At 47.3% G+C, this 13,731-nt stretch overlaps 6 protein-coding genes across 6 annotated transcripts; 4 read left to right on the forward strand and 2 right to left on the reverse strand.

Annotated features, from left to right (window-relative positions):
• Positions 1 to 965: 965 nt before the first annotated feature.
• On the forward strand, positions 966 to 1,689 carry K452DRAFT_329632 (uncharacterized protein; the record flags this gene model as incomplete). Its single annotated transcript, XM_033545069.1, has 5 exons — positions 966 to 992; positions 1,054 to 1,183; positions 1,241 to 1,310; positions 1,370 to 1,471; positions 1,521 to 1,689. 5 exons carry the CDS (start codon positions 966 to 968, stop codon positions 1,687 to 1,689), a joined length of 498 nt encoding a protein of 165 aa, XP_033392275.1.
• A 377-nt stretch (positions 1,690 to 2,066) lies between these two features.
• On the forward strand, positions 2,067 to 4,090 carry K452DRAFT_279764 (uncharacterized protein). The gene is made up of 4 exons (XM_033539431.1): positions 2,067 to 2,591; positions 2,647 to 2,791; positions 2,838 to 2,972; positions 3,025 to 4,090. The coding sequence occupies exons 1-4, from the start codon at positions 2,209 to 2,211 to the stop codon at positions 4,036 to 4,038; spliced, it is 1,677 nt and encodes a 558-aa protein (XP_033392276.1). The 5' UTR covers positions 2,067 to 2,208; the 3' UTR covers positions 4,039 to 4,090.
• A 1,071-nt stretch (positions 4,091 to 5,161) lies between these two features.
• Positions 5,162 to 6,346, forward strand: K452DRAFT_258887 (uncharacterized protein; the record flags this gene model as incomplete). The annotated part of the gene is made up of 3 exons (XM_033538480.1): positions 5,162 to 5,592; positions 5,725 to 5,827; positions 5,897 to 6,346. Coding segments are annotated over 3 exons (984 nt in total), but the record flags the coding sequence as incomplete, so codon positions are not given.
• A 635-nt stretch (positions 6,347 to 6,981) lies between these two features.
• On the forward strand, positions 6,982 to 9,484 carry K452DRAFT_292284 (uncharacterized protein). The gene has a single exon (XM_033541344.1). It carries the CDS (start codon positions 7,078 to 7,080, stop codon positions 9,403 to 9,405), a length of 2,328 nt encoding a protein of 775 aa, XP_033392278.1. The 5' UTR covers positions 6,982 to 7,077; the 3' UTR covers positions 9,406 to 9,484.
• A 1,494-nt stretch (positions 9,485 to 10,978) lies between these two features.
• Positions 10,979 to 11,500, reverse strand: K452DRAFT_202852 (uncharacterized protein; the record flags this gene model as incomplete). The annotated part of the gene is made up of 1 exon (XM_033536060.1): positions 10,979 to 11,500. A coding segment is annotated over one exon (522 nt), but the record flags the coding sequence as incomplete, so codon positions are not given.
• Positions 11,501 to 12,307: 807 nt separating this feature from the next.
• K452DRAFT_313068 (uncharacterized protein) lies at positions 12,308 to 13,189 on the reverse strand (the record flags this gene model as incomplete). The annotated part of the gene is made up of 1 exon (XM_033543623.1): positions 12,308 to 13,189. The coding sequence occupies one exon, from the start codon at positions 13,187 to 13,189 to the stop codon at positions 12,308 to 12,310; it is 882 nt and encodes a 293-aa protein (XP_033392280.1).
• Between the last annotated feature and the right edge of the window lie 542 nt (positions 13,190 to 13,731).

A 13,731-nucleotide genomic window follows, 5' to 3' on the forward strand; every position in this document is an offset into this window, starting at 1 on the left:
CAGCTGCCTTACGCTTGTCACTCATGGCACTGCCACAGTACATTCCTTACCATCCCTCTGGATTGCCTTTCTTATGGATCGAAATTGCCATATGACCCATTGACGCAAGTCTAATATTACATCCTTCTATCCAATTAAGATGCACAAACAGCCTAATACACAAATAATTGCGGTTTTGATGGCGGATACCCTTGTGTAACACGAGATTCCGGGGTGTCACTGGCCGCACTCAGTTATGCCACCAACACGTACGGAACCATTCAGTAGTCCGTTCAACACGTACGGAATAACTCAGTAGTCCGTCCGGACTGGTCACTGATTCAACGCCGGTAAGCAGGGCGTTCGGTGTCCTGCAATGGAACTTCTCAACCGCATCAATGCTTTAGATCATGAAGTCTTACCTCATGATCCTTCAGTACTGTAGTCCAATCTGCCCTGAGCTTCTTCAGAGATTTTTTATAGCTTATCTAGGTCACAGGTTGGCAATGGGGCTTCGAGGCCCCGTTCAGCTCTTCTCCCCTGGTATGATTGATCCTCCGGAGTCGCCATGTCAATATCTGATCGTACACATCACCGCACTGCGGTTGGGGTAACTGGGATAGGCAGTTGTGATCTGTGCTTCCAGGTTCGTCAGTCTTCTTTCCAGCTTCCAAGGCTCTTGGGCCAAGACTTCCACGACGTCAATCTTTATATAGCACCGTTTGTGGTGCTATATATCTACAGACACGATTTTTTCTACAAATTCTATGATCAGAGCCGACTCTTGAAGTCTCCTGGGTTTTTGTATCAATCCAGCGCATTCTTCGAATTATATCATCCATCACTGTGCATCTTCTAGAAAGAGTCTCACTGTTTTGAGGTCCCAAGGCCAAAATACGGCAGCCTCTGGAAGTCGAATATTTTTCCTCTTTTTCCTATTTTAGCAGACCCAGTTATTTCCGAATACGCATCTGGCATTGTTCGCGATGTTCCAAAGCGAAACGTTGAGCGAAGTATGTTTAAACTATCTATCATTATCAAAACGCTTACTTAATTGCTAATTCATTGACATAGTTGAAGAAAGAACAGCTCATTCAAGCACTCCAAGCGCATCAACTAAATACTGTGATAGACCTGCGTCGAGTCGAAAGAAAGTTTGCTGCCGCCAACTCACCGGATGTGATGCAGCCGATGACGTCTGCATGTATGTGGAGTATCTTAAGTGGTTTTTCTCCACGGAGGGTTATAACAATTGTACTAGGGACGTTTTACGTCAACTCCCAAGGATTGCTCATTGAGCTACGCGGTTTCACCCGGAACTATCCATTCAGGTGTGTTGTATACAAGAGCATCGGTGTGACCAACATTCCTTACTGACGTTTCTGCCAAGTTCCGAGTGTGTTGATGAGGCCAAACGACGAGTATACTTGGACCCAGAAAGCAACAAAAGCTGGAACCTTGCATGGCTTGTCCTCCGCAAAATACAGACTGAGTAAATCATCTGCTACCGTATCAAGAAGCACATCGCTAACACTGAACAGCCAGCTCATCCTCAGTTACGCCAACTACCAAGCTGCCCTACCAGCCATGTGGGGTAATCAAATCCCTTCTGCAGAGGGCATTGCTCGGCTTGCTGCCGCTTTCAGAAGCGAATGGACTTATGGTCTTGCGCAAATGCTACGACATTGGGAACAACCGCCCGTATGCTGAGACAGTATGCACTTGTCCTTTATAAGACTCCACAAAGCCGATATACTGACATCACGGTTGGCAATTGTTTCACATGTACACTCATTTCATTTTCCTTTTCATTGGTCCAAAAATATGTCACTTTTTTTTTTTTCGCTTCCGAAAGCTCGTAGTCTTTCTTTTATTTATTCTCGCTCAAAGTTCATGACCTATCATCTATAATTACTTTTTTCAAGTCTCCACTGTTCCCGTCTCTCACTCCAATTGGTTGCCTTATAGTACGGTGAAAGAGCCTCATTCGTGCGTCTACCGAGACATTTCCTTATCTCAAAGGCCTCGACTCGCACTTTCCCCGCGATTCCGACACCGTCATGCAATTTGCTCTGACCGGCGCTGTTTGTGTAACCATTTCCCGTCACGCGTGACTGCAACAAACGTTACACAGCAGGAATAACAACGCAACAAAAGGACTCTTGTCCCGCATTATCGCTACTAGAACCCTTCGCAGCAGCTCAAATTTACCATACGGTTTGCATCAGCATGGAGTTTATCAAACAGCTTGCGATGATATCATTTGCAGTGCTACAGGGAGACGCAAAAGCCACGGATCCTGTTGTCGCCGTGCGGAATGGAAGCTACACTGGGCTCCACCTTCCTCAGTTCAATCAAGACCTTTTCCTCGGGATGCCTTATGCCCAAGGTACCGGCGGGGACAACAGATTTCGTATTCCGCAATCTCTCAATGAGAGTTGGACCGGTACACGCTTCGCCCAAGGCTACGGAAACGCGTGCCCAGACGCAGACGTGGAAAACGATTCACTGTATGGTATGAGTGAGAATTGTCTGAACATAAATGTTGTTCGGCCTGCGGAGACGGATGACTCTGCGCTCTTGCCTGTGTTGGTCTGGATCCATGGTGGCAGGTATGTATCTCTACTACTGTATCCTTTTGGAAGTCAGCGTCTCAAACGTGAGTAGCTACCAGGTTGGCACAAGCGGCCTTCCTTATTACAACATGACTTACATTGTCGAAAATTCTGTGAGAATCGGAAAACCCATCATTGGTGCCAGCTTCAACTACCGAAAAGGGGGATGGGGGAACATGTATTCGGTAGAAATTCAGGTGAGTGGAATGAGAGAGGGAACAGACCTTTCACTGATTTCCGAAGGGAACGGGAAACACTAATCTCGCATTACGAGATATGAGGCAAGCTTTGGCATGGATTCAGGAAAACATCAAGGCCTTTGGCGGTGATCAAAACTCGGTTACGATCTGGGGAGAATCATCTGGATCTTTCGCCGTAGTGAGAAAAAATTTCTTCAAAGCAAGAAAATCTTTGTCTAATATCATTACAGGGTCAACTGATGATGGCTTACGGTGGGCGGACTGATGGCTTGTTCCACCGCTCCATCCAAGAAAGCGGCAGTGCTGCAACAGCTTGGTATAACGGCACTGAATGGTACCAGCCTATATACGACAAGATAGTGGACCAAGTCAATTGCAGCAGTGCTGTCGACACACTTTCCTGCCTACGAACCGTTCCTTACGAAATTCTTTACCCTTTTATGAATTCATCTATCGTTGGCGGCCCCCGTTTCTACCCCACCGTAGATGGGGATATAATACCCAACTATCCGACGGAGCTTCTTCATTCTGGGCGCTTTGCTCATATCCCGCATCTTTACGGAACCGTCTCAGACGAAGGCACTGACAACGCTCCGGTCGGGATCATCAACACAGACGAAGACCTCAAAGCATTCCTCATCCACGGCATCGGCTTCGGCTATCCCGCCTCCACCGTCGACCGCATCATGGAACTGTACCCGGACGACCCCTTCCAAGGCATCCCACTGAACACCGGCATCGAGCGCTTCGCAGACAAAGGCCAGCAATATAAGCGCATCGCCGCCATTCTGGGCGACATCTTCTACCATGCCCCACGCCTCGACGACGCGCGCCACTACTTCAAATACAGCCCGACGTACACCTACCGCTTCAACACGCGGCCCTTCGTCAACAGCACCAACGCCACGCACACGGATCTTGTCGGTGCACTCGCGCCTGCCTACAAGGGTGTAGAGCATTTCAGTGAGGTGCCGTTTGTGTTCGCAAATCCGGCGTTCGTGGGTCCGTGGCCGGAGTACCGTGCCTTGAGCACGCAGATGAGTACACAGTGGATCCGATTTGCGCACACGGGAGATCCGAATGGTGAGGGCTTGCCGGTTTGGCCGAAGTATGGTGATGGTGAGAGGGGACTGAATTTGGTGTTGCAAACAGGACAGGCAGGGGGGTGTTATGTTGAGGAGGATACGTATCGCTTGGAGGGGAGAGAATATCTGACGGAGTGGGCGAGGAGGAGGCATGTTTAGGTGAGGTACTTCTATGCCCTTCTTCCCATAAAGCTTTCCTTTAGGCTTCCTGGATGTGATTCTGTGTCGCTTATGGTCCTTTCAGATGGTTTATGTCGAAATGGTAAAAAAGGATCAAAGAAAAAAATCGATTTGTTCAAAAAGGAAGTGAAAAATAAGTTCGGATTCTGACAGAATAGTAGTGTTAAGTTGGTATGGCTACTCATGGTTGAAAAAGGTCACGCAAATTTTAAATTGGCAGGTATTGCTTTTGTTCCTTTTCTCAAATAATAACTTGCTCATGTTTATTAACATATCGTAGCCAAGTTTCGCTGATTACAATCCATGAGGCTGAAACAAGTCTGGTGACAAAATTAGCGCGCCATATCCCTACCTACATTGTCGATTAACAAAGGGTTGGGCTGTCAGCTTCCTGCACACATGTACTCCACATCCCCGCACCCCGCACATAAGTAAGATCAGCCTATGCAAATCGTCTATCCGCAAACTCTACAGGTTCATTGTATAACAGCTCACGAGCGCTGGACATGACCGGAAATAAAATAACAGAGCCAGAGCTCATCAGGCTCTGCAGCCTATGTGAGTCACTTCAGCCTGATGACAGCAGCAGTCCAGTTCCACCTCACGACCCCGATCCCCGGATAAAAACTGAAGTTACATACGAACATCTCGATACTTTTCCTGATCTTCCTGGTCTGGCATCCAAATCACGAGCTGGCTGCGATTTTTGCAGCATGCTTAGACACACGATTTTGAAAAGGCTCGGAGAAGAGCTGGGCAAGCTGTCTAAGTCGCCTGATTTGAAGGGGCCAAGGTGGCTTCGGGTTCATAGCCTGAGATATGTCAAAGACTTGATCGAGATGAACAAGCTTGGTGAAAGCCACTATGCTTTCGAATCGCTCACCGCGGAAGTCGATTTTCCAGGAAGAGGGATTTTCAAGCGTTTTATAGGGTTCAATGTTTACGCAAACCACGGTTCGTCACATCTCTCTCAACTCATAGTTATGTCGTCTTGCATTAACGCAAAGAAGATAGTGGCGCTGCCAGGGATTTGAAGATACACCGGAGTCCTCCAAGCGCGAACCCGCTAAGCAGTGAGAGCATCCAGTGGATGAAACATTGGATGAATCAATGCTGCACACATCACAAAGATACATGCTCTCAGATGCCAGGGCGCATGCCAGCAAGACTTATTGACGTTCTTCCAACCCATCCACAGCTGGTAGAGACACACCAGCGCCATCTCAAATACGCAGCTTTAAGCTACTGCTGGGGTATTCCGTCAGGGTCAAATCCACATCTCAAAATGCTTAGTAGCAATTATGAGAAACATCAGTGCGGGATCCCGATCGACAAGATGCCGAAAACCCTTAGCGATGCAGTCAGTGTGACACGAGCTCTCGGTTTCCAATATCTCTGGATCGACGCTCTTTGTATCATCCAAGACAACAAAGCAGACTGGGAGCAAGAAGCCGTGAACATGGGCCAAGTGTACCGGGGCGCTGCAGTTACCATAGTCGCCGCCGCGGCAACAACATCCAACGAAGGCTTCCTGTCACGACCTTCTGACAGAATGAGCGCTCAAATCCCCTACCTCTCTTCCACAGACAATAGCATCAAAGGCACTTTCCAACTTTATGAGCGCGTCCTCCCCCATTCTGATTCCGATATAACGGTCCAGTCAAGCAGCTGGAATTCCCGCGCTTGGACCTTCCAAGAACAACACCTCTCAACGCGCGCCCTCTACTTCGGCACGCACGTCACGCATTTCCAATGTCAACGTGAGATGGTGGCCGAGAACAGTGCCGTCTCAAGCGGTTTTTGGCCCGCTCCGTGGGTCCAGGAGCTAGGCGTACAGGACCCAATGCGAATCAGGTCTGACCAGCGGCTGCAGTCTATCTATGATGCCTGGTTCGACATGGTGCAGGACTACTCTGCTCGCGTTCTCACAGTTGCCAGCGACAAGATCCCTGCGGTTTCAAGCATGGCAAACGGTGTTATGGATGCCTTGAGAGCGTCTGGTTGCGAAGACGAGCTCCATGCTGGCTTGTGGAAGGGTGACATCGTCCGCGGATTGCTTTGGAAAGGGAAGTACGACGTTATTGACACAGAGAGCTTGTCCAGGCCAGCTGTATACCGCGCCCCTTCCTGGTCATGGGTCTCCTGCGAAGGACAGGTGCATTGGCCAGCACGCTGGGCTGAAGTCCGGTCGGAGTGTGAGGTGTTGGGCGTTGAAACAGCGGTTGAAAATGCAACAGGACAGGTTTCGGGTGGAAAAATTACACTTACTGGAAAGATGCGTCGCGTTGATGGCTTTCAAGCATACACTGAAGAAGATTGGAAGCAGCGACGGGATTTAACTTACTCACACGCCGTTATTGTAGGCGGGCAGTGTGTAGCTGACGGGGATATCGATTGTGGCGGGAATAATGTCGATGGTCAACAGACGTGGGCATTTTTACTGGCATCCCCGGTGGTCGTACCTACAGATGAGGACGAAGTAACGCATGCGAGTTATCTTCATGGTATTCTGCTACAATCTACAGACGCGCATCTGTTCAAGCGGATTGGTATGTTCAATATCTTAAAAGAGAAGACGCATGATTTTGGTTTCTTTCATCACGTTGCAGCTGTCACGATCTCTATTATATAGGATTTATAATAGAAACAATATAAAAATGGGCAACGAGTATTATTATAACACTTTTAGGGCATATTAAAATCTCTATGTAAGCCATCCCGTCTATTTGTTAGTATAACCAGCTATATATTTATTTCAAATTGCTCATATTGACCCTCCTAGACTCACTTTCCTGATTCGGTACAATATCTCCAGGTAGCAATAATGTGAAACATGGAGTAACATTACTCCGACGGGGTATTTAAATACCGCAGGAGTCCTCCTTCGACCTTTCGGCCCCCACACCTCAGGCAGGTTTTACACTACTGTCTGTCGGTGGCATGCCACCTGCAACCATACTGCAACCATATCCTCCGTTGTCCATTTTGGTAATGTGACTGGTCTTTCTGGCGCCAAAAATGGTTTCCGACGATGGCATTTCAAGAGACTCGACCCTCTCCCGACGAAGTACAGAGTCTTCTTCGGATCAGCATTCCAATTACGAGATCCAGATACCCTCCACTTTATCGGGCTCCGTTTCATTGGATACCCGTAATCGCTGTAAAAAATGCTCCAAGTTCCTATCAGAAGTTTCGTCATCAAAACATTTTCAAACGCAGACCTGTCTCGGCACGTTCGACGACTACAATGACCCTGAATGTTTGCTTTGTCATGTAATATCATGCTCTGTACGCCTCTTAATTGGTTCATCAAAGGGAAAAATCGACCAAAAAGAAATCAAGCTCTTTGCGATGGGAAAGAGACGGCCGGCAAAATCTTCGGGCTCTCGTCAACTCAAAATTTCGGGTCATCGACCACGTATTCTTCTAGCTTTGAATGTCGCCCCTTCCGACCAAGGCTTTGTGATAAGCAATGGTACACGATTTTCAGTTGCAGAACTCGAGGACGTCTCACCCTTATATGCTCCAAAACCCAATTCCGAGAGCAACCCGGAAGCATGCTCAAGGCGTGTGATCCCACCACAGATGGACCTTGGACTCATAAATCAGTGGATGCAAGTCTGCAACGCTCACAAGCACTCAGATAAGATCTCATCAACGGATGGCCATGATCCGTTTCAACACGCGCAAGGATTCCGGCTCATTGATGTCGTCGACGAGTGTCTTGTACAGAAAACCGACCGCTGCTCTTATCTTGCCTTGTCCTATGTCTGGGGCACCACAATTGATTCAATGCTTAAAACCATCCGAAGCAATATCAGAGCACTCAGGAAGCCCGGTGCATTGAAGAACCAAGACTCTATACCTCGCACAATACGAGACGCAATGTGCTTGGTTCGGAGTATTGGGCAAAGGTATCTTTGGGTTGATGCATTATGCATTGTCCAAGATGACCCCGAGGAGAAGAAGCGGCTTATATGTGGTATGGATTATGTATATGAGAATGCCATGCTCACCATAATTGCCGCTTCTGGTGGAGACGCGGATGCTGGCCTGTCTGGCATAACACACCGACAGGATCAGGCCTATGAGGAGACAGCAATATTCCAAGTCAAGAAAAGCATTTTGCGAGTTTCCACCTACCGCCCTTCTTTGACAGAGCATCTCCAAAGCTCACGCTGGAACACCCGAGGCTGGACATATCAAGAACAGTATCTATCAAAACGATTACTATATTTTACGCCCGACGAAGCCTTCTTTGTCTGCCGGTCATGTCGGTTTAGGGAGGGCTATTGCCTCGAAGACCTTGATCGGACTTTCTCTTCGGGACAAGGGCGACCAAGATGGAGCTCGAGGCTTCGATCCAGGGCGTCTAGCGGGAAAGATGTTGAGTCGCACCACTACCTGTCTACTGATCTCGAGCTGGGTACGGTAGCTGTGCGAGAATGTCAAAGTGTTATCCTTGAATACAGTAACAGGGTTCTCAGCGACCCGGAAGATATTTTGAACGCATTTTCTGGGGTTTATAACCACCTCAGTTCTATATCCGGGGCTAGTCCGCTTAGTATCCCTGGAGGAGTTCGCCTCGACACGACAATAACCTTCACTCAAGGGATTCCGCCATGGTTCATCTCCCAAGGTCTACTCTGGCACCCTGCCAATGGCACTACAAAGCGGAGGAGTGCATGTAAAGATGACTCAGATGCTGTATACTCAAGCTGGTCATGGACTTCTTGGAATGGTCCCATCGAATTTCTTAGCAATGTCTCTTTCTGGCCCTGGCAAAACGACGAAGGACCCTACCTTCACGTACATAGTTGGATACCTGAATGGCACTTTGCTGGCTTCAGCGTAGGGGGTGTAATCAACAATCGCAACGACCTTAAGGCACCTCGGAACTCTCCCAGATCCAAGTATATACCCAAGGGAGCAGCACGGCTAGCTCAAGAGGCGAAAAAAAGCATCCCGCCGACAGTGACGCTTGCAAGCGGAGACCTCGGATTCTGGGCACCCTGCCTAAGCTTCGAATTCTCATTGTACAAGGAAACGAAATGTCCTGCCGCGGTGTGGAATCTATCCCCAACAAGCATTTCGGATCAGTGGTGCGGCTCCTTCAGATTTGATGATGGCATCGTAAAGCCTGTCGAGGATTTCGTCCTCTTATCGCGGCGGGGTTGCGACTTTTTAATCCTTGGAATTGATACGCAGAATGGTGTTTCCACACGTGTCGGCATTGGCCTCGTGTGTTTCCAGGGCGAATCAAGGGATTCTCATAGTAATTTCTGGGACCAGCTTGATGCTGCTGGTGAGCTCAAGTGGGAATGGCGGTTTATTGTCTTGCGATAAGGCCAAAGCTATTGTCTACAAACACTGGTTCAGAAAGTTTCAATTATGTTACAATACCCCAATAAATGTAAAAAAAAATGACAGATTCAAAAGACGTGGCGTACGAAAGATTAACAATGTTGCAAGAACAGACATCTTTTGGACAAGGCAAAAGTTTAGTCCCATACGATGTGCTTGTCGTATTTTAGAACGAGACTTCAGCACTTACTAGATCTAGACCCCGGCCTTAATACATCAGGTAGGACACATTATCCACGCTACAGAATTGATTGGTCTAAAACTTTGCACCACCCTTATCAAAAGTCAGTGTTCATCAAAGCACCGTCTACATCGACAAAATAGCACCCTGTGCCTCTGCAGCATTCCTCAGCTTCATATTAATACGCAATAACAGCTGATTCAAAGCTTCGCCATTATTTCCTATGTTTGCATGTGTCTCGCCAACCCAAACATTTAATCGTCGTCGGCAGCCTTTTTGGATCCGAAGAGCTGGATGTACTGACGATGAGGTTGGTGACATTGTTACTTATTCTTAGGTATGGTGATGTAGGAATTACTACCCCCCGGAGGTGCGTGAATGAAGTTATGGTATTATGAAATTGGTTGTGAGATCCTCACGAGATATTAGAGATAGAGATTTACAGGAGGCACGTTTCAGGTTGAAGAGGCTTTGAAGTTTGAACTGTTTACTGGGAAACTGCTCACGTATATAAAAACATTCTACTGTAAAAATGATAAACAAATAAATATGCAAAAACAAAGCGAAGATATTTTAGATGATTTTCAAAGTTTAACAGTGATGACCTAGAGCAATATCCTTATAGCTTCGGAATACACCCACCCGTCTATAAACTCCCTGAATATCCGTACATTGCAAAAGGAGTCCTATGCAACGTGATGAACCGGGATCCTGATCATTTGTATAAAAATAAAAAGGTAAAGCCACAAAGCTTTGAGGTTCCGAGAAAGGAAGCAGACGGTCCAAAAAAACTGACAAAGAATCGTCGTCTGCCCTTTCCCCATTTCTCAATATCCACGGTGGTATGTTGACTCCAGTATTTTTCAAATACTGCAAGGTTCCTTTGCAGTATGGATACGAATCGTGGTATTCCAGCTTACATGGTCGTAATACTCCTGACAATATTATTTCCGCGTGCTTGATTTGCCCGTATTTATTTTGCTGGTCCTTCAGTTGCACATCCACCTTTTCCAGTTTTAATTTTACTTCTGTTGACTTCGCATATTTAGGAAAAAATACAAAATTTGTGTTCTGGAAACTCACAGTACCATCGATGCTGACCCAGCTCCAAGTAGGCCCCCGGTATGTTGTTGCGCCGACAAAGTTGCTTAGGGTTTCAAGCTGCAGGTCGCCGATACGTTCCCAGAGGAGACCTATTGGAAGATGATGCCGGAAAAATCCTGCAACGTATTCATCATAGAAGTGAGTGCCGAAATGTTTGGCGATACCCGCGATAGCCACCATTTTATCTTTGTCGGGCAGGATAGTCCACATTTCTTCATTCACTCCATCTCGAAGCCAAGGAACGTGGCATTCTTGTATCATATCCGGATTGCGTTTTGTGTAGGCTCCAACGTACGGGCTTTCCGCATGAAGAATGGAAATGTTAACGATACCATTTTGGTAAATCGAGCCCATGAGGTATGCGTGTTCGTTCCAATCTTCTTCGTGCCCGGGCCCTTCCTGCATAATACAGAGGTTGTCTATCCATAGGTATCGAATGCTTAACCGCTGCGTGAAGAGGATTACGTCACGGAATGATCGTGGTAGCTTGTTGGCAAGCACTTGCCGCCTAAGTTCCTCCTCATTGCTCGAGGTCAGGCGAAAGAATGGAACACGCCCCCAGCAATGACTGAGAGTCGCGTAATGGCTGCGTGGTGGCTCCGAGGCGGTCAATATAAGGCGGGTTCTACGCAGACGAAGATCAAGCAGTCGTTTCGGATAGTATTCTGGCTCTTGAAGAACACCCCGACAAGCGCCATGTGTCTTCAAGCATGCCTGGAGCCAATCGTATGCTTGCTGGGCAACATCGCTATGTCCTGTACTATCTAGAACTACTCGGCGATGACCTTCGTGTCTGACACGCCAAGGTTGGTGACGGCGGTCCGCAGCAGCTATTTCAACGAGCTCTTTATGCTTTTTGGGATACTGAAAATGAGGAGAGTACACCAAGTTGACATAGGATCTCGGATTATATAGATCCCTATCGTCCCTGGCTCTTACTAGGAGTAGGAGACCACGTTCCGGGTGTACCTCGTTACCAAACACTTCAAATGACAAATCACAGTAGTCCTGGTAGAGTCTAGAGGTTTGTAGGAGGGCGTATCGTTGTATGACAAGGCAAATTTTGCAACCAGATTGTGCTGCTAGCTGAATATTTTCAACCCTTGTACGATACTGGACTTTATGGAAAAGATCGTCCGCAGTATGCCGAAATATTGATAAACACATTGCGCAAAGCATTGTTTCGACAATTTGGAGATGGTGATAATTCGAAAGCTAGAAATTGTCTTGACAAGTGGTGTTGAAGTAAGGAGCAAAAGGATTAACAGAACTGTTTTCACCTACCCCGCACCAGGCAGCAGCCGCACGACCAGCCCGTGCCGAGACGAAGCCTGGTCAATTGGCTAATAAGTACACAAAAAAAGAAGTTTACACAGCATGGTTATGCTCCACGCAGCGGCAATCTGATTGGGTTGTTTAGAGTAATCGAACAATTGTACACTCTTTTCGCACAGAAGTTTGGTTGAGAAAACTGAAATTCAAAGGGAAGACAATGACTTTTGGATCGCTCGGAATTCTTTGCTGCAACAGGTCTGGGAAAACCTTTAGGCACTAAGAGACCTTAAGATTTCGGTTGGCACGTCAGTGGGATCTTCGCCGTCATCCACTACAGTGCTTTTCCAGCAAAGCAGTATCGAAAACTTCGAGGCAAGCCTTCACACTAACGCCTTCATTGTCTTGAAGCTCGAGGTTGGGATGCTTGGAGAGCAAGAACCTAACAGCGTCCTTGTTCCCTCCCTGAATAGCCCAGTGGAGAGACGTACCGAGCCGTTTATTGTGTAGAGGGATTTGGCAAGAGACCTCTTTCTCCAGGACTTCATTGACATCAGCGCCGTGTTCAATAAGGCATTGCATACTGGGCAGGCTACCAAGAAACGAGGCAATATGCAGCGCTGCAGTCCCTTGAGTTTCCGCACCTGCGTTCAGAAGGATTTTTAGCATCTCGGTGTCATTGATTTCCACCGAACTCATGCGTGCGGCGACAGCGAGAGCTTTCATCTTTTTGCTCTTGCTGAACTTGGGCCCTCCCGCACATGGCGGACCCAATGGACCGATGTTGGGATCAGCTCCTTGGTCAAGTAGATAGCGAACGGTTTTTTTGCGACGAGAGAAAGCGTTCGTTATCAGCGGGGTCGTAAATCCTCTCTCTAACTGATCGTTGACGGTGTCGCTGTAGCCGTTTTTGTATAGAAAGTCGATCACTTCTTTGTTATCGGTCTTAGATGCAGCGTTGACGTGATTACTGTAGTCATTCTTGAGTAGAAAGTCGACCGCTTCTTCCTCTTTTTCGTTCTCATATGTCGTATCGATGTGATTCTTGGCCGCGGCGAGGTGGATTTTTGTCGCCCAAAACCCGCGCTCGTAACACTGGCTTAGCAGCTCAATGCTGCCTGATTTTGCTGCTGTCTCAGCTATCTTACATAGCTTGGACGAATCGATGTCTGTAGCCTGCAAGGCCAATGTATTTGACTGGCCGGCCATTATTGGTTAGGAAATCGTTCTTGCGTTTCTGGAGTTGGTGGTTGTTCTGTCGGTGGTAATACGCAAATAGAAAAACGTCGGTGCAATATAAAGTGTACAAGGATATCCGCCTCAACCTTTTTGCTTTTAATAGACTGGTTGCCTTGTAGGGCGCTGGCTTGGGGCGTAAAAGTCTTTTGGGTTTTCCCGCATCGCTCCACACAACTTTTGGGGGCCAGAGGATGACTTGGCAGTGTGGATACCCTACTTAATATCCCCGAGGAATAGGGAATAGGACAAAAGCAAGAGAAAATAATACTAGGTATAAGAAATGAGATAAAGAACGAGTCAAAAGATGGAGTAGAAACTAACTCGAAAATCAATAGAAAACTAGTAAAAGATGAGTAGAAGCGAGTAGAAAACGAATAGAGGAGGATCCTAAATATTGACTGGGTTAAGAAAGATAGTAGGTATAGATAGGGGTTTAACGTCCGTTATCCTCAAGTAAGATTTGCCGTCTTGCGGAATAATAAAACTTATACGGAGTAGAAGAAGAAATCAGT

The sequence above is a fragment of the Aplosporella prunicola genome, assembly GCF_010093885.1.
Source record: "Aplosporella prunicola CBS 121167 unplaced genomic scaffold K452scaffold_44, whole genome shotgun sequence".
In the NCBI taxonomy this organism is placed as follows: Eukaryota; Fungi; Ascomycota; class Dothideomycetes; order Botryosphaeriales; family Aplosporellaceae; genus Aplosporella; species Aplosporella prunicola.

Coding starts and splice junctions, on each gene's coding strand:
- K452DRAFT_279764 (XM_033539431.1), top strand. CDS start 2,209: ATGGAGTTTATCAAACAGCTTGCGATGATATCATTTGCAGTGCTACAG. Junction 2,592..2,646: donor GTCTGGATCCATGGTGGCAG/GTATGTATCTCT, acceptor AAACGTGAGTAG/CTACCAGGTTGGCACAAGCG. Junction 2,973..3,024: donor CATCTGGATCTTTCGCCGTA/GTGAGAAAAAAT, acceptor ATATCATTACAG/GGTCAACTGATGATGGCTTA.
- K452DRAFT_292284 (XM_033541344.1), top strand. CDS start 7,078: ATGGTTTCCGACGATGGCATTTCAAGAGACTCGACCCTCTCCCGACGA.